The 20,958-nt window shown below is 37.3% G+C and overlaps 1 protein-coding gene across 8 annotated transcripts in view; it reads right to left on the reverse strand.

Moving 5' to 3' along the window:
- Positions 1-20,958, reverse strand: part of REV1 (REV1 DNA directed polymerase) — a 102,161-nt gene that overhangs the window by 14,491 nt on the left and 66,712 nt on the right. For 5 of the 8 annotated variants that reach the window (XM_032419888.1, XM_032419885.1, XM_032419886.1 and 2 more), the window contains 6 exons: positions 18,592-18,699; positions 17,063-17,179; positions 12,435-12,543; positions 7,328-7,456; positions 4,859-5,013; positions 2,359-2,478 (listed from right to left, as the gene is read on the reverse strand). In XM_032419888.1, coding sequence (XP_032275779.1) covers positions 2,359-2,478; positions 4,859-5,013; positions 7,328-7,456; positions 12,435-12,543; positions 17,063-17,179; positions 18,592-18,699 — 738 coding nt within the window. Of the gene's footprint in view, positions 1-2,358; positions 2,479-4,858; positions 5,014-7,327; positions 7,457-12,434; positions 12,544-14,394; positions 14,571-17,062; positions 17,180-18,591; positions 18,700-20,958 lie in introns of those variants that run through there. The other 3 variants (XM_032419887.1, XM_032419891.1, XM_032419892.1) reach the window with 3 other exon arrangements.

Genomic DNA, 20,958 nt, shown 5'->3' on the forward strand with positions numbered 1-20,958 from the left:
TAGCTACTGGTTCCCATATGGGAATAGTGCAGATCTTTATGTCCACCTACACAGCGGTGGTGTTTCTCTAAGAATGGCCGGGGGCCCAAACCCAGCGCAGGCTGTACCAGGTGCAGAAGGCCCTCAGGGTAGGGGCACATGCATGAGGTGAACGGCCTGGCAGAGATCCAAAAGAATTCATAGGAACAGGTTAGTCGGTGGGGATGATCCTTTCTATCATTAAATAAACAGATCCCATTAGGTAATTTATTTGTTAGCATAACATATAATCATTATTCTGTAGAATACCCTAAAACATAAACTTACTTAGTAATGTGTTTTCTCCTGCTTGTGTACCTCCGATAATTGTGTATACTGTGCTGGACACACTGTGTGCCAAGTAAACACTTATGGGCACAGAGGGCCAAAGAGAGCTTGTAGAGGACAACAGGTGAGGTGTATTTACCCTGAATTTCTTCTGGCTTCTTGGTTAGAGAGCAAAACTTCCCCAAAGCATGTCCCACAAGATGTTAATAGGCACTATATATTGATCTTCAAATATCTGTGGGAAATTACTATTTTTTAACAAAGATAAATAGGTTTCTTTATTGTAACAATTCTCAACTTTTACTAAGCGGGCCCTCTACCAGGGATGGGTCCCAAATGCATGTGAAATCTTTTTTTAGAAGAACAGCCTGTGTTCTGTAGATTGATTACAATGCCATCTTCCACACAGGCCTAACAACAGCAGAAGGTGACATTCTGCATGCCTTTGTGAAAGGTTCTCAATCTATCTGATTAAGAATCTGGGAATTTGATAAAAGTCAACAGACATATGGAAATCACATGAAGAATTGTGGGTGGATACAACCTGGTTTTGAAGAAGAGAGGAGGCCACATGGGAGGGTGGCTTGCCAGAGGGAGCCAATCTTGCTGCCCTCCCACTATATTTTGGATATCGCTTAGGAAATTCAAGGCAGCCTGAGCAAGCTAATAGAGATGGCTAGTATAGGAAGTCTGGACGCGTAGTTCATGGGCAGCTTTAAATACACCATACCAGTTCCTTCTTATAGAAGCCTGCAATAAGATGTGTTATTAAAACTTTAAAACTTTAAATTGTACTGTCTAATAAAATAATTTGCTAAGCTTGATTTTAGAAGGTTAATTATTCCTCCAATTTAATCTCAAACTGACCATCAAAATGTCCTATTTCACATTTCTAACTAACACTAATACATTCTTTTAAGTTATTTACTAGGGGGTCAGGAAGCTTCAACTAACCTACCATAAAATGGCATTTTGGTCATTTAATATTTGATAGCCTGTAACAGAAACTTCTAAGTTTCAGATATACTATTTTAGGTTTAAGAATATGCATCTAAAAATGATCACTAAATCCACTTTTCACAAGCAAATGAATTAAAAAAAAAAACTTTCATTGAAAATGTACGGTCTTGAATGTCCCCACCACAAATACACAGGAGCTTTGTGAAACTAACAGTGTGTTTTTTAACAAACAGGAGGATTATCTGAAACAGTATCAAGGATTACTGCATGGTTTAGAGACACTTCTTAGAAAGAGGTATCTACCATAGCAAGCAAATCTAAATATTTAATAACTGTGAAAGGAACTGTCCTGTAATTATTAATTGTGAAATGAATTGTCCTACACAAAAAAATTACATCTCCTCAAGGTCCCAAAAGGGCAACTGTTTTTCAGTTATAATTAATTATATTTGATGATTTCTCTATGGAAAGATTTTTACAAGCTACGTTAGCCACACAGTAACTACACAACAATATAAAATAACTAAAGATCCTGGCCCTTAGCGGAGAAAGGTGGAGATGGACATTTTACTTCTACCTCTGAGTTAACAAAACATAATACTTTGTCTTTAGGTTTTATGCTTCCTAATAGGATTCATACATCTTCTACTTTTAAGGCTATTTGCTTACTAAACTCAGAAACCTGTCATGAGTCCATCAGTGTAATTTTATAAACAGAGGAATCGATTCTCAGAACTTTATATTTGGCCTAGAAATGGACAATTTCAATTATGATTTATTTAAAGGACCAAAAGTCAATTTCATCATATTTTCTTTAAAATGATTTCTAGGAATTCCCTGATCTTGCCACTTGAGAAATATTGAAAGTAAAATATGTGAGAAATAGAAGTAAAAGGTAACATTCAGGTCCTGATTAGTCAACTGAGGGGATTAATCATTGAGGAATTCCAAATTCTGTTTCTCATGGCACTCAATCATGGATAAAAATATTTAATTCATGTTTCGGAAAAGACAGTAACGTTGTAAAACTGTGAAAACCATTAATAGATGTTTACAATAAACCAAAGTTAAAAAGCAAAGATCTGTATTTACCTGGCAGATTACTAACTAGCTGACCTCTGATAAAATCATCAACTTCTTCTGGTTTTAAGTGGTACTGGCCATCTGGTTTTGCTTTTCTAGTTGCCATTCTAGCAAGGAGAATATTAGAACCTATAAAGTTAAAAAAAAAAAACGGTTTTCAAAAAATATTCACAATTATTTTTAAATTTCTTAACAAAGACATCTACAGACAGGTTACCTACCAAATTTCTTTCAAAAACAATGAAAATAATTGGCAATTCTGATCATTTCAAATACAGTACAGAACAGGCAGAATTTTGTTAAACAGGACATATTATAACCTGCATTGATACTGGAGAGAGGTTTCCCTTTGTTCCCAAACCAGTGTCATTTCAACATCCCCTACCCTGGGTTAAAGGAAGGGAGAAAGCAGTCCCTAACCTTATGTTCAGAGATGCAGGCATCGGGGGCAACGGTCAGAAATTCCATCATCCTGCCAACCAGTGCGTCCAGACTGAGCAGGGAAATAAAGCCAAAGGCATGCTACTGGACAGGGGGTAAAAGGGAGCCCGAAGAACCCAAAGTCTCACTATACAATCAGAACATGTGCAGTGGGAACGGAGGGTAGAAGAGTCTCACAAACTGACGGTGACAGCAAGGTCCCAGGTGGGGTGTGGACGTGCAGAAGTCAAGCAGACAGCGGAAAAGGCTACGGGGGACAGAGACCTCATCAGGGCTCTGTGAGAGGAGGTCGAAACTTAGGGAAGACACAGAAAGGACACGGCACGGTTTTACGGAAGACTTATGTAACAGCTATGTGCTTTCCTAGGGTAAATGTGTAGATATTCATGAAGAGAAAAAGTTCTGCAAAGTCACACCAAAATGATAAAAGGGTGAGTTGTGGAGAGGCAAAAGGGGCTGAGGAGTGGAAATATCACGTGGGATTTTCATTTTAATTGTGTGACTGAACTTAAAAGAATGTACTCATATTGTCACACCTCTGAATTAAAAAGAAGCATGATTTAAACAACTAAACCCATGCCAGATACTGGAATACAGAAAATAAGCCCTAAAAGGACGCTGAGAAGGATCTGCAGGCCAAACACAGGGGAGTAGAAGGGTAGGCTAGCTAGGAACTGGAGGAATGCTATAAATGTATTAATAATGTTTTTTATTTTCTGTATCCTATGATGTTTTGATATCTTAAAACTCTTGCTGGCTGCGGGGAGATGGTCCTCCCAAGGCCAGCCAGTTTCTAAGGACAGCAAACAACTACCTCCCTTAGGAGCGCACCTCTCACATGCAAGCCAGCCACCCCCAAACATCTCCTTATCAAGCTCACACACAACGACAGTATTTTCCTGCCCTAACTCATCCAGGCAGGGTACCAGGCCAACTAGAATTCCCCGCTTATAACCCTAAGACCACAGGATTATCCAAAAGAGCAAATCCAAAGCTGTTTACTCCACTCTGTCCAGCTTTTCCCACAGAAACCCCAATAAAGGCTCCAGCCTAGGATTTCCCCTCACTCCTTGCTTCTGCCTCCTGACTAAAACTGGGGGCTTCCCCATGTGGCCCCACATGGTACAGCATGCCCTCTCCTCTTCTTGGCAGGTGTAAGGAATAAAAACCTTTCCACAGCATTGGCTGCTCTGTGTCATCACTCAGTTCTCTCCATAAATTAAAATCCCAAGGGTACAAATGAGACAGGGAACTTCAGAGGAAGGAGGATTTCTAAATGAGAATGGAGGAGGAGTGGTTGGAAATGACAACGACAAGCTAAGAGGAAGTTACATCTACCTGGCAAGCCTGGGACGTACAGAGTACCGGAGAGAACACAAGTAAAGAGGTATCCTGGCAAGAGCTATTGTGTATAGTATGTTCAGAAAGGAGGAGGTGACTCAGGGAAGTGGAGCTATCCAAGAGAGGGCTCCAGAGGGCACAGCTGCAAAAGCCAACAAAACAAGGACAGATGATGTGAGCAGCTGAGGAAACTAAGCACAAGGATTAAAGATAAAGCAGACAAGGGCTGGGGAGAGAGAGCACAATCACTGAGGGCCACTGGTTGATAAGGGTGACTTCTGGAATTGAGAGTGAAGACGGGACTGGTCGAGCACTCCAGGAAGCTTAAGTTCCCAAAGTAACTGAATTACAACAAGACTCACAATAACATTTAACTCCAAATCCCCCCCAACCACCCTGCTTGAAAGGCGGCTTTGGCTCACTTAAAAAGAATATGTTTACAAATACTGAATTCACTTCTCCCCATTTTTGAAAACTAGAAATATTCCAACTTGTTTATCCCAAAGACAGTATCATCATCAACCATTTACTTGCCTTTCTAACACTTCCATCTCACGTATTGCACAAATGTGAGCAACGCTAAGAAGGGTCTTAGAAGTCAGACGCCTATGCGGTATGGTAAAAAAACAAAATCTAAAAAATCACTCGTAAAGCTTAAATGATATTCAATGATCACAAAGCAATGCTTTGAGTAAAACGAAGAGTATAAAATAGGCTGGATACTAACCAATTCCAACAGAGGCCGCACATTTCGTCTGGTCTTTGATTTCCATGCGGACAGCATTTGCAAATTCATCAGGAGTAAGTCTGGTCTCTGCAAGGATCTCAGTGATATCTACCAGTGCTTCATCACAACTGACGGCTTCGATGTTATGTGTGTAGCTGTCGACACAAAGCAAAGGCAATGAATCACCCGGGAGCTTGCCCTCGAGGAGACACACATGTGGCAAAGCCCAGTCTTCCTTTGGCATCTTTCTTCACATTTCCTTTTAACACTTAAAATGCTAAAAAGTATTAGCATTTTAATTAAAGTGGCCCAAGTGCCATTCTTTAGTCACCTAACTTTTAACTGCAGAACTAATGAATTAGTATTTTCTCATTTTCCATATTAACTACCAAAAATACAGCAGAAATTCTCATTCCAGTTTCTCTATGCTGAGGATACCTTTGTAAAGCTCTGAATAATTGAAAAGTAGTGGGCAAATTAGAAATGTCAGAACATTTAATCTAAAAACTGTTCAAACACAGTTTACCAGAATCCTAAACAGATAGAAAAGTCACATAAATCAGTCAAATAAGTAACTGATTATCTCCTAAACAAAAATACCATGATTAAATACCTTTTACTGTAGTAGGCCTAGGATACAGGATATAAAGGCCAGTCACCCCCAAATACCTGTCTGAAAAGACGCCAACTACATTCCCTGAATGTGGAAATACTGTGGGTTTTGGTCATGATCTACCGACACAAGGGACTTGTTTTAATCCGCTAGAGAAGAGGAAAAGGAAGAGCAGAGTTGTCCTGTGGTTCCAAAACTAATTAAATATGCAGACCACAAATGGAAGGCAACCAGAAAGGCCTCAAGGTCAAAAACGTACCTTCAATAATCTACATGGTAACGTATACTATGCCTTATCTCACCTACATCTTACTGCAGGTTACAGATCGGAATAATTGGCTGTATTCGCTTAAGAATAAATATCTGTATTCATTCAAGAAATGAGTGTTTTGCTTACACTTTAAATAAAAGGTGAAATCTGTAAGAGCAGAAGGGTATACCTGACAGGAGGAATTCTACTTCCCAGTGAAAGGTGCCCCGAGGCATGGAGAACATGAAGCCGAGGCAGGATTTCCAAAGGGTGGTAGGAGAACACTGTGCGCTTTTTTCCCCCCAAGCACAGCCACATGCCACCGACAGTGTCTCCACAGACTAAAAGGATCTCAGGACTAGTATGTGTCATGGGTCTCTCTCCAATCCTCCCGATGTGAGATTCAGGCTGGTAGCTGCCTGAACGCCTCGATACTCGGAAGCAGAACACGGTAGTACCACTACCCAGCTCAGTCATCCACTCCCAGCACTCATTTGGATGTTTCTATTGACCCCAACTCTGGAACAGGATTTAAAAAGCATACTTCCCACTTGGTAACACCAACATTCCCATAGGTGGGATCTTAAGGACAGCTGTGATTATAAATGGCTTATCATTCAGCACTCAGACCTACATACTAATGCCAGATAACTTCATCTGTTCCTTTTATTTTCTCTTTCCTGCTCAGGTAGAGATGGGATCTCGTTTCTCTCCGTAGGACCAGCTGCATCAACAGCTATTTGTACTTAATAGATCCTCAATAAATATTCAAAATAATGCATAAAAAGGGAGAGGAAGAGGTGAAGACGAGGTGCAAAATGGATCTCTTAGAACATTAATACACTCCAAATGGCGACGAACCTTGGCCTACTGTCCAGATGCCTGTTTTGGTAAATAAATATTTAATGGAACACAACCACACCCATTCACTAATATATCTGTCTGTGGCTTTCACTTTATACAGCAGAATTGAATAGTTGGAACACAGACCTTATCTAGCCCTTTATAGAAAAAATATGCTGACTCCTACTTTAAAGCATACATAGCCTGCCATAGACTTATTTTAAATTTTGAGCTTTGAATATTAAATATACCCATACTGTAAATAAAAGTTAATCTCCTTTTCTCAATCCAACTAATCAACCACCCTGAAACTACTACTAAAAACTAACTTTTATAAAAACTAACTTTTGGCATACCTAATGATTTTAGAAGATAAATGGTTTTCGAGTCTCTACTCGTTGACCCATCAGTTCTAATTATAAACAAAACTATAATTCAAACGTAATAAAAGAATAACCAGGTTAAAAAATGCCAATTCTCCATCTGTTTGGTTCCAGAGGAAGAAAACGAGAGCCACGGAGTTGAAGTTATACAGACAGAGACTCAGTTTCCACTGACGTCAGGAAGCAGCGAACAGTCTGAGCAGTGCCAACATGTCCCTTAAGACTGAGCTGATTACTGGACTGGCTGAGGAAAGGGTTCCTGACAGGGAGAAGTGTCCAGCAAAAGTGGCCCTGACACCCCTAAAGAACACCAGACTCTCTCACTGTTAGAGAGAAGAAGTAAAGGAAGAGACATGGAAGTGACCACATGTTGGCTGTACCTTGCCAGTGTTTCATACATTATTCGCGCAACTTCCTTATATGCATGAAAATCATATGGAACAGCTTGAAGGTTGGGACAAAGTTGTTTAGCTTGCCCAAAAAACATTCCATTCCTGATGCCAACTTGTCTAGAAAAGAATAAAACACAATGGAGGTTACACTAGGAATAACTTTCAGATGCTCAATCAAATATCAAATGTTGACAGTGTCTCCCCATGCCACTAATATATAATTTTCACTTAATTCTCATTAGGGATAAACAACAAGCCTTAAGAAAATTTTCAAGTTTGATTCCCCCCCAAAGGAAAATTGCACAATGGTCTGATGAGTGTAAATGACATGTGTAGATGTGCCAAAATGTTACTAAAAGACCAGGTTTGGCTCTTGTCTGTATCTGAACATTTCTCCTAAGACTCAGACCTCTGGCCCCTTTTCAGAGATGCCAGCATGCCATATGCTGGTGATATCACAACCACCACAGAGCAGGAATATGCTGTCAAAACAGGTTTTCTTCCCCTAACACATGGCACGGTTTGGCCAGGGTGTATCCCCCAAAGACAAAGAATATAAACGAAAGAACTACACAAAACAGTGCTATGTAACAAACAGACAAAATGTACTCATCCTATTACCACCCAATTCCCAATTGACCAATTCCATGCTCCTGAAGTGGCTCCACAGTGGTTGAGATGCCAACAGCATTGTATATGGTAGGACATCACTCTGGGCAGGAGCCAGGGTTCCAGAACTTTGAGGGACCTAATTGAAAATGGTATATTTTAAATCTTTTGCGTGTCTCAATGCCCCACATTACCTTTGATATTTGGAGCATTCAGCACAAAACTATAATCATGGAATTATACATAATTAGTAAAATTCCATTTGACCACTCTGCAATGAATCAAGGAAAAAATACTTTAAAGTAAAAACACAAGCGAAATAATAAGCACTGTTTCACCAGATTACATACGCCTATGTAAATACACCAAATAGTTATTTTATACATTCATTCAATAATATTTACTAAGTGCTTACTTAGTATGGTGGTATATACCCTGTTTGGAGAAACAATATATAAATACTAGGCTTCAATTACTCAGAGGTCTCTGGCACCCTCCCCATCTCAGACCACCACTGAGAGCCAAGAAGGAAAAGAATCCTCTAAGTTACTCAGAAGTAAAGGCAAAATCATATGCATTTCTTACGGACACCAAAACAGTAATAAATTATGATTGCAAAGCTCCCAGTAGACGAGAAGTATCTAATAGGAAGGAAAAGTGACAGTGAAAGAAGTGATGACTAACAAACAGCATGGTGAAGAAAATTTTTTCATTCATTCAACAAAAATTTATGTCTCCGGCATTTGGCAAGGTGGTAGGCAAAAGATGGTGAATGAAACAGACCCCATGATGTTCACAAGGATGACCCTGCACTCACCCAGCAAAGGATAGATTATAGTCAATGGACCTTATTTTGTAAGGCAGTGAAGTATATATAGAATAGTTTTGAAGTCTATAGAGAATTACATACAATTTAAGACATTTTCAATAATGCTGGATATATAGTTCAGCATGCAAAAGCTAAGCTTATAAATGAAAGGTAATTATTCATTTTTTTGAAAAAGGTGTTATATAATTGCTATCAATACCATATTCTTATATTTACAATAATTTCATTTTCATATTTTTCACTTATTCAAAAATTTTCAGGGTCGTATTGCTTAGCAAAAGATAATGCATCTACTTATGTACTTGTGCACATATACAGCTGGAGAGAAATGTTTAGGAGCCACCAGACACTGTAAGGAAGTTACAACAAAAAAGGAAAACTAAGAGATTTCCTGTAACTAAGGGAAGGAAACACTCTGAGTTGGTAGCTGGGAAACTGGATTTGTTTCATAGAAAATAAATGAGTAAAGGCAAATACACAACAGTTGAAAGTGACTTTTGCTACGGTGACTTATCTTATTCCTGTAACTAGGTCCCATGCAGGATAAACTACCAATACTCCATCAGTGTGTGCTGCAGAAAGAGATTATTTGCAGGCTTACACTGCACATGTAGGTTACTGTCCATTCAATATGTTAATATGTATCCGTATCAACTAAGAACAGTAAAGCGTCCTTACAAAATCATTTAAAAATGATTTGATCTTAAAAAATATGATTCGAGGATATTTGTATATCATCACCTATTCATCTGGTATTTACCTTCTCACTTATTATGTATAAAGCTTGCTCTTTCTGATGAGTAAACCGACTAACAGTAATGCATATTCTAGCCTTTGTATATACATCCTACCTTTCCATGATTTCTACCATCTCATGTGCACACACCATCCTTTGCAGACCCACTATTAGTCTGTGTCTATTGGAAACTCACCATTGCATAAAACTGGGATGATCATCCCCACAATCAGGTCCTCATTCCAACCCCAGAAACATTTCTCTGATGCAACTGTGAATATACATATTTTAAAAAAATCTTTTCACCTAAGGAAAATGTAATTATGGGACAGCCACAAGAAAAGGTTATCCAAGAACTGTTTTCTAGAGACTTTCATTATCAACAGCTTTCTACAAAATGAAAATCACAATTAAGAAACAAACTCCATTGCTGTGGGTTGTGTGGGCTTTTTTTTCCCAACTTTCACTCAAATTCACTGTCATCACTTTATGTATCTCCTTAAAACAATCATACCTAGGTGGCTTGCTGCACAGTATTTAGCCCACAGATCATCACCCCAATTATTTTGTAATACATTCAGCTTGACAATCACTATCTCTGATGCAATATGACTGCAACATCCAAACACCAAAAGAAGCCTAGAGCCTAGACAAGCTGTGGCTACTTGAGTCCAAAGCCCTCAGGAACAGGAAAATACTTTTACCCTTGAGGTAGACTTGCTATCCCCCCCGTCTCCCCAGCCGGCCAGCACTCAGCTTGGGGGTGCCAAATGAGAAGGGACACCCTTCAGGCAGTACACAGAGGGTGGGGCTTTCACTTCACCACCAGCTGAGCAGAACTCAAACAATGACAGAGCATTCCTGAGCTTCAACACGCCCTCCAGATATGAACACAACTGTCCAGCCACCAGATGCACACGTTGTCACGCCATAACTTAGCCTTACTGAGCACAACACAAAATCAGCTCTAAACTGCCAGGGCTAATAAAAATACAATAATCCAGAATGCATCTGGTATTTGACTTATCATTTTTATTAAAGTTTTCAACTCTTGGGCTACATTATCAACGATGAAAAAGGTTAAAATGTAATTTTGTCAATGAGGAAGGCAAAGTTAGTCTAAGGAGTAAAAGTTTCACATGTCATAAATGGAAAGTAATTTAAATATTTTATAATTATGAATGTTTGATTATAAAGTTAAATATCTTTTTAATAAAATAATTGGCAAGATTTTAAACTATTTCAGTTAGATGACGTTGAAATATTTTTTGTTCCTATTAGACTTGAACAATCCCAACTTTTTTTTTTTTTTTTTTAAAGATTTTATTTGTTCGACAGAGAGAGACACAGAGAGAGAGGGAACACAAGCCCGGGGAGTGGGAGAGGCAGAAGCAGGCTTCCCACTGAGCAGGGAGCCCGATGCGGGGCTCGATCCCAGGACTCTGGGATCATGACCTGAGCCAAAGGCAGACGCTTAACGACTGAGCCACCCAGGTGCCCGAACAATCCCAACTTTTAATCAGGACTGATAAATGTTACATATTATCAAATCATTATGCTGTACACCTGAAACTAATAGAATGTTGTATGTCAATTATATCTCAATAAAAAAGAAAAGTATGAATGACAAAGCCATAAATAAAAAGACTGAAAAATATAACTGGTAGAGGACTCTACTATTAAATACTTTAACACTTGCCAACTTTTTGTGTGAATGCTTGCTGTGTTATAAAGGTAAAAACATCTGTTCAGTTATCAGGAAAGAAAACAATAAAGATTGTTCTCTTAAATTAATCAATTCATTACTACTCCCTCTAGTTTTACAACTATTACAATTGATTATTTTTAAATGATTAATTTTTTTTTAATTATGAGGAACACATACATATGTCTGTTTCCTCTTGTACTGAAAGTTAAGCTTACAGTAAGATAAAGATCTACAGACAAAGTTGGTACTAATGAATTGACAACACTCTACAATTTTAAGTATGGAGATTATTGGGTATACCAATATGGAATTATTTACTTGTAATTTAATAGGCGATCAAGTTTTAACATTATTTTGAAGAAAATACTAAGTGTTAGGAGTTTTAAATTACAAGGAATTTTTCTTAGCTATAAAAAAGAATGATTAGATCAGAAGAACATTAAGGCCCTCTCCCATTAAAAAATATCTAATTCTTTGGGGCGCCTGGGTTGCTCACTCAGCGAGCGTCCGACTCTTGGTTTCGGCTCACGTCATGATCTCAGGGTCGTGGGATCGAGCCCCATGTTGGGCTCCACACTCAGCATGGAGTCTTCTTGGGCTTCTTTTCCTTTCCCTCCCTCCCGCCCTGCCTCTCTCCTCACACGTACTCTCTCAAATGAATAAACACAATCTTTAAAAAATTAAAAAAAAAAAATCTAATTCTTTAATTCCATGCTTCAAAAGACAACGGTTTAAAAATGACAATGTCCATGGGGCGCCTGGGTGACTCAGTCAATTAAGCCTCTGCCTTCGGCTTAGGTCATGATCCCGAAGTTCTGGAATCAAGCCCCAAATCGGGCTCCCTGCTCAGCGGGGAGTCTGCTTCTCCCTCTGCCTCTGCCCCTCCCCCCTGCGTGTGCACATGCACGCGCGTGCTCTCTCTCTCAAATAAATAAAATCTTAAAAAAAAAAAAAAATGACGTCCAGTTTCTTTTGGTTTCCACTGTCGGACCTACTGATTTCATCAGGAAACTAAGGTATTTATTTAAAGTTCTCTAGTATTTGTGAAAGGAAAAAAGAACTGAAGGGATGAAGCCCTGAAATATTTCTCCCCATAACATGTGTGTAACACAGGCCTGACTGGCACATCTGAATCCACTTCAAAAGCGTCTGTAAAAATGACTAAGTAAATTAACTATTTATAAGGATTACAACACACTTAATTTCCACATACCTGGCTTCATAACTACAAGAGGCAATTTCAGCCTTTGACAAAACAGAATCAATCCCATTTGCTTGTGCAGAATCTTGGTTCTCCCACAATGATGAATCTGGTATCTCTGCTTTAAAAATAATAAAATTTAATGATTATACATTAAAAACTTATTTTAACTTTCATTCAAGAAATATATTTTCCATTCCTTTCATATATAAATGTTTAATAAATTCCAAATATAGTTATATCCATTGGTACTGGTCTTCTTAATAAAAGAAAACCTATAGCTCTAAAATGGTTTGCTTCCATTATATACTTCACCAGCGGTCAGACAAAAACATGATAAATTCAAAGTGTTCCGTTTTAGTAAAGGCTTGTGTTTTTGTTTTGTTTTTTTTACAAAATATATCAAAAGATAAATATAAACTATCCCTTAAACAGTCTCTTGAGATGAAAAAGGATGAAAAGTTATCAAGACGATCAATCCCCTCCTATATTCTTGAAAGGATTATACAGCTCCCTGTAATGGGAAACAGTTAATGGAAAATATACATTTCTCTGAATATTCTTTGCTGTTTCCTAAATAAACTACCTGCAAAACTGAAACCTACTTAACACCATGCTCAACAAAACACCAATTTCCTACAAGTCATTCAATCAAACAATTCAGTAGATCTCATACCATAAAGAGGTTTCATCCTAAATTTAAGATTTTTCTTTTGAACACACATCAGGTAAAAGAGCTTCACAACACTGACCCCTTCCAGTAAATTCTACTTTAATGGTTTAACAAGGCATGTTGAATTAAAACATTCAAGTGTGATCAGAATACCAACTGCTTTACAGAAAACGCTAGCCTAAACAGTACTACTCACTAGTATTTCTTAACATCCAAGCCAAATTTACAGCTTCACACTAGATTATAAAAGCACATACCTCAAGAGCACTGACTATATGCCACTTTACTTCCTTTACCACCTTTAGCTTCACTAGGAATTGAGAAAGATTAAAACACAACTTCAGTTCTTGGTCTTGGGATATTACTACGTCCCAAGAATATAATTTTAAAAACATATATTCTTAAAACACAATCTCAGCCATAGTTCTAATACAATGAACAAAAATGCCATTAGTTAGTAAAACAAGCCAAGATACACCATTTCAATTAATTCTAGACAAACCTATTTTGAGTACATTATAACAATACGTAACTAGCAAACCGAGTATTTCTTTTCTGCTTATTTCACAAATAAAATGTTCCATGAGAAATCAGCCAAGTTAAAGCACCACCAGAAACACATGGCAAAGTGCCTAGCTTTGTGGGCTAAAACAACTCTTCCTGGTTTGACTCCAGAAATTGTCAACATCTTTTACTCAACTACGCAACCCATACAAGCATTTTTGGATTCCAGCACCCATACACACAAACCATAAATGCAAATCAAACTGTAAGGACTGGTATCTTAATGGGCTCAAATCCCACTTGCCTCAAAAAATTAAAACAGCAGAGTATATAATTTGAGCCATGATTTCTGATATATTATGATAAACATATGCTATACCATGACAAATTAAAAACAGAAGGCAAAGCAGACTTCCCTGTTTTTCTGAAGCATCTCAGAAGGCTAAATATCTGCTTTCAGAGTCCATTATTCTAAGCTGAAAATCTGCAAGAATTTCAGGATTGTCAGTATCACAGTTCAAGAGAGGGTGCTACTAAACCAAACAACAAAGAGAGTTGAAGCTTGAAGAGCCACAACCAGCTGCCTTGCACAGGTATAACCATGACCTTATGCCTTAAAAGCTGGGGAGCTAGGGGACTTCTATTTGAAGGTCTAGTCAAATAATCTACGATACTTGTCTTGAAAATTATAGAAAAACCATGCTTGAGGTGAAAACAGGTGTCTGTGGTCCCTGGGCTCCCAATGCCCTGCCTGAAAGGCACCACCTCATGTTTCTCTTCACTGGGCCGGCTGACCTTTTCCACAGGGCGGCAGAGTGCGTGGATCCCTCCACGAGCGCAGTGAGTTGCTTCAAGGGAGATTCAGGGAAATTCAGGGACACACTGTCCTCACTGGAGGGCAAAGTAGAGAACTGCTCATCAAAACTTGACAAACTAGACGGGCACATGAAGAATGTGCAGGAACGGTTGGAGAAATCAGAAGCCAGGACCCAAGTCTGTGAAAAAGAAATCGCTGAGAATAAATCTATAACTAACATGATTTTAAAAACTGTTGTTCTTTAGAACGAACACTGAAGCTGTCGAAGGGATAAGAAAACATCTGCATCCTGGAATCCAGGAAGAGGTAAAGGCCCCCAACCACAAAATCTTGAGTACAAATGGATTCCAAATAATGAGACCATCAATGAGAAGCGTCACTGCTGAGTATGGCTCAGGAAGCAGCTTCCAAAGGAAGTCGTGGATGGAGAGCCCCTGGTTACACTGGTCCGTTTAGACAAAGAGTTCTTGAATATGACGAATAAGAAACTAAAGTTTCTACCTATAAAGGGCTGAAGATGCTATCTGTTCTAATACTTTGCCTAGACATACAAGCCGAAACATCAGAACTGATTTTTTTTTAAAGCTAGCGTGCAGAAGCCAAAGGTTCTAATTCCTAAATTGATCTTCGATATTTTAAAATTTGGTGTCATGTGATAAGGACCCAGAGAAAGAAAGATCAGGGAATAACAAGGAAAGAAGAACAAAGGCATTGAAAAAACAAGTTCTAAGTACAAGGTTAGCTGCAACCAAACTTTATAATAAAGGACAATCTGTTCATTTTATGTTATAAATATTTTAGGTAAGCTCCTAATGGGTCAAAGGCTTAGGAAATAAAAGTGAATGATATAAAGTTAAAGAAAGAATATAAAATGCAAAGTATCATATTCACCTTTTCTAGTGACAGAAACATCTATTTTTGACAGTTTTCAATGGCAAGTGAATTTTCAATATTTCTCCTAATATTTACCTTCTAACTTACCACCCACATTTAGAGGTGGAGGGGATGTGAATTATAAAAGGTCATTACAATGTTGTGAAAATCCAGTGGCTAAACTGATGAAGATAATTAAGTAACCAATGACTGTATTCTGTTAATAAACTGTGTATGGTCAGATCACTTGTGAAGGAAGGAAAGACGTAAGAGGACTCGTTCTCTGCTACTCGTAAAGGATGTGCACTTGCGAAGCCCAAACTTCTGGACGGAGACTGCCAAACTACAGACGCGCGTGGCAAACGCAAGATTCTACCCACCGGAGGAGCTGAGCGCTGGGTAACTGACCGACGTTACCGAATGCTATGTCCAAGGTATTTTTCCTTCTTTCAACGTTCATTCAGTGAGTTTTTTAACTGAGTGCCCAATAGATAACAAGTATTATGCATTTCCTTAAGCTACTTATTTGTTCTCTAAAACTTAAGATTTCATATTTTTAATGCCACACAGAAAATACAAAAAGAAAAACCAACCTACCACAAAACCATACAACCAATACTTCAGAAACTACCCATACTGTCACATACCACAATACAACTAAGTGTTAACGAGCTCAATACTACTGGCTACCCCAAGACCTACCCATGACACACAAAATGCTAGAATCTCAAAAATCTCTTAAAAGATTTAAAAACCAAGAAAAGCTTTAGGAAATCTGGAAAATACAGATACACATGAAGCAAAAAGACATATCTATCATTACTGTTTTGTACTCATACCTGTACACAGATAATCACAGCCAAAAAAAGACTGTAATCCCAAAAAAGGTCCTCAGAAATGTCCAGTGGCTTTCCTTTAGCCTTAACTTCAATGAGATTTCTAAAATAATCCCAAGTTTTCATAACTGAAAACCAGGAACCAGAAATAATCAGGATGAAATTTAACTGCTTTGCCTTCCATTCCACTGTGTACCTAATTTCTGCCTACTTTCTGATTAATATTTTTCTGGAAAACTAATTTAAAAATTTTTTTTGGCTTTGCAGACATCTATGAGGAAAACTGATCAGTGACAAAGAATTTAATTTGCAAGCAAGTATTTCTCAGGGAATTTACTCAGGGGGAAAAACAGATATAAAAATCTTAATAGTATTGTGAACAGTCTAAGTTATGATTTTTATTTATTAATAGCAAAAATTCAAAAGCCGGCGAGGCAAGAAAATGTTGAAACAGGTTCAGCAAAGACATGGGGAATGATTTCTGGTTTTATCTTCTTATTCCAGTAAATGAAGTCCTACTGTTTCTTATTCTACTGCCTCATACAAATCTTTAGCAACATGAACTTTAGTGTCTTTACTGTGATCAGTGACCAAACTAGTAATTAACTCTCCGGTCTAGAGGCTTCCACAAAGTGATGTCCAGGATTTTATTTTCATCCCCAATCTAATTGTATACAAAGCAAACTAATCACACCCTATAAAACATTCTTCACTCTCTGTCCCAGGAAAATATCATACAGTTCAACAAAGCAGGGCTATGAACCAGTCATTTGTATTGCATACAGATTTTGCTTTAAAATGTCACTGACACCTTTAAAACCCTTGAATGAAAAAGCTCATTATTTCAACTCTTTCATTTCTGTAACAAGAACACCAGCAGCAAAATCCAGACGTCTTCAACAGGAGCACCGTGACTTCAAAGAGAGCTCATTTGTACCTGCTTTGCCTTTCAGGATTTTATTCTGGTAATACTGCCACTCCAACTGGGGGTTAGCACCGGGACGTAAAGGTGCCCTTCCTGTGCCTCTGTTACTTGTAACAGCCACTGGTTTTCCTGTGAGGAAAAGAAAAAAATTATTTTTAAATCTAAGTACAGGAATGTTAACAACACTGACAACATATAAAGGAAAATTTTTCACAAGATTTAAAAAACACAGCATTTTTTTTCTTTAGCTTTCTTGAGGCATTAATCCATAAAGGAGTTAACATCTTTAAAAGTTAGCAATTACCATGCAAAGATCATCTAAGTTTCTCAACACCCCTCCAAAAGTAAACTATTTATGACTAAACTATTATGACTATTTATGATACATTTATTCAACTTAAAAGCAATGCTTTCACTTTGCTTCCCATTGTTTTTGTTTGGTTTCTTGCAGTAGAAAACAAGTCAACTCTGATCCTAGATTCGAATTAGAGGGGTGGGAGAGGGAAAGAAAAAGTAAGGTAACATCTAAACTAATCTTTCAATTTTACAGCAAGAGAAACAAATATATATGCAGAGGGACCACAATCTGACCTACTATATAATCAAATATGAGAACACAGTCCCGCAGTTTTTGGTTTAGTTATAAAATCTTTCATGTATAAAATCTTTAGTATAAAAGCTTTCATTTCCTTGTGCATGCATTAAATTACAAGAAAATTGTTAACTTCTAAAGCAAGCGCATGGATAATTCATATATAGGTTACTGAATGCATTTGTTGTGAGAATAAAAAAAAATTATGCATCAGAGTGACTCATCAGGCTAAACCCAATTCTTTAACATTCTAAACTTCTTTCAAAGCTGAAGCAGTAGCTACCCGTGACAAAAATAAAGCCCTGGTATTAACACAGCAGCTTCTGTGCTCTCCTTAAAGGAAGAACAGACTCTCAGAAGAAAATGCTAGTAGTTAACATCTTTCAAGCACAGACAGAACTACTGAAAAACCCAGAATAAATGTTTTTAAAAGTACTGCTTAGTTCACAAATACATGAAAGTCCATTAAAACAAAGATGACAGCATATCTTAGCAATATATTAAATAATGCAAAATTATTTGCTAACCAAAAGGTTGGAATGTGCACTAGCATCTGGACAGTTAATCAAGTTATTTATTCCAGAGAGAGAAAGCTCGGTGACCCAAGTTGCAGACATATGCTACCACAAAATTTCCATTTAATAACAAAGTAATAATAAATATATAAAAATGTAGAAAATGCCCAATACCAGTCTATATTAGTCTTAGATGAAATATCCTTCAGGCGAAGAGGAGTATTCTTCCCTAAAGACCTGACCTCTTTAGAGAGAAAAAAAGCATTTCTAATTTCCCTTTATCTTTCTTGATAATGGAGTCCAGAAAATTTGGAAGCAGGAATTTATTTTGCTAAGGAAAATTCGAATAAATATTTCTCAAAGAAGATTTTTAGATCCTTTAGAACATATAACAATATTATCAATTTTCTTAAAATATAAGCAAGAATACAGACCTCTGAGATCTGGTCTATCTCGTATACCCACTGACACAAAGAAGCAGTCCATATCAACATGCATTACACAGCTCTGATGCCTGGGGGAGCTCAGTGCTGACATATTTCCTAGAAGGAAAAAGAAAACATTCAAACCCCAAACTAACGTTTAATATTTAAAAAAATCAGGTCTATTTAATTTTAGAAACTGTATTTTCAAGTGCCTATAAGTAGAATGAAGTCTCAAAAAAAAAAAAAAAAATACAGAATCTATTACAGACCATTTCTACCACCTCAAGAGATGTCAAATTTCAGTTTCTTTTGCTCCAAAAGTAATCCAGAGATACACATTTAGTTTCCAAGCATAATTTGAAATCAATTATGAAGATACCATGTTTTCCTAGTCTATATTCTAATAATTCTAATAATCCAAAGTATGTCTAAACGCTTATCTTAAAGTTACTTCTGTGTGCTGAAGATTTTACCAAAATGTATAAAGGTGTTTTCATATATTTAGTTACATGGAGCTAAGTAACTTTAAATGATCAGTATTTCATGCAGTCTACAAACATTCCTTGATTAAAAAAAAAAAACAAACAGTAAAAATTGCTACTGTTATTGAGTGTTTGGTAGGTGTCATGCACTGCTGTAAGAGGTTAACGTGTATTTAAATTTTCACAACAATGCTGAGGTAAGTAATGTTATTATGCCCATTTTACAGATTAATATTATGTTAATAATTATTTTATGCAGCCAGTAAGAAGAGGCTGAGCTGGTAATCAACCCCAGGCGGTCTGATTTGAGCCCTCAAGCCATCACACTGTTGTCCTAGATATATTTAGAAAAGTCTATAAAACAAAAATCTACATATAAATCTGTATACATATAAATGTATATGAACTTTCCTCCTTAGACCATTAAACACTATTAAAAATCAGCTCTGAAGCATATGTGCCACTTTAAGAAGATAAAGCTGAGTGTCCTCTCCTAAGGACTCTGCCTTCTAATCACCGTGATTAGATTTATCAGGGCTATTTTAACCAATCCAACCACAACAAGAGCTTTCCTCTTTACCAGTTTCATCCTTAGCCCTTCTCCCTGGTCCTGGTCCAAGATATACAAGTCCTGGAAATAAGAACCCTGAGCTTATAAAAAGTTCTAATCTCATAAAGGAGTTTCTGCTGATAAAAAATACTAGTACTGAAGGTAGGTCTTCATGATAGGTTTCCCAAAACTTTCATTTTTACTCTCCAAAGGTTCAGACAACTCCATTTACCAAATTGTGACTGTGAAAGCATTTACCAAGTTCTCACTACGTGCGAGGCACCGAGGCTTAGTTCGTGTTATCTTCCCTAAGCTCAGAAGCCCATGAGGTGAGCATCATGGACTACCTATCACTCCACGGTGAAGAGGAAACTGAGACCCAGAGAGGTGAACTAACCGGCCCATCGTCCTGCAGGATAAGAGCAGCAGGGCCAGGATTCACATTCAGGCTATATTATCGAACTCCAAAGCCATGCACTTCCTTGCTAGCCTCTATATTATCTCCAGAAATGATTTATAAAATAAATCTTAACAACCATAATTCTGCTGTATAGAAGTATTATATAAACATAATGTAAACAACCCAAAATAACTGCTTTAAACATTCAAGTAGTACAGAATGCATATATACCATATACCTACTGAATGCTTTCATACAATACAAAAATTTATCATTTTACTCCCATTCATGAAACTAATTTGTAATAGTTCTTTGAAGCTTTCAAAATTAAATGACCTTTACCATATAAGGTCAAGGGATGATGTATGGATAATCTAATACCTATAACATTATTCTGAAATATTTCATAAGTAACAGAAAGCATTTAGGAATACATCAAACACAACAAAACAGAAAAAACCCCACATGGAGAAGATCTATCACTTTCTAGGACAGAACCATGAGCTTCCCTCTGTACCTCAGTTTCCACAGCTATTCAGTTCAAGGGTAGTATTAGATAATCTGAGATCTCTCTCCAAAAAACAAAACCAAACCATATATTCTGTAAAAAGCACCTCAAACCTCAGAGCATATACTAATCGATAATGACTGCACAGAAATATACCCTGTAATCGTTGGTTTTGTTTGCTTTTGAAGACAAGTATTAAAAAACAAAATACAATTAACCCATCTACTTTTATGTGAAAATACTTACTCTCACTACAAGTTTACCACTAACATTACAATAGATATTATGTCAGTTATTTAATAATTTAAAAATCATTAAGGTGCCAGCTTCTGGAATTAACAGTTACTCTTGCCAAACCAATTTATTCTTACAGGAGTTTATGCACCGAATATAATACATGTAATATTTTACACAGTTCAAAACTTCAACAACTGAC

The sequence above is a fragment of the Phoca vitulina genome, unplaced genomic scaffold (assembly GCF_004348235.1).
Source record: "Phoca vitulina isolate PV1807 unplaced genomic scaffold, GSC_HSeal_1.0 scaffold22, whole genome shotgun sequence".
NCBI classification, from domain to species: Eukaryota; Metazoa; Chordata; class Mammalia; order Carnivora; family Phocidae; genus Phoca; species Phoca vitulina.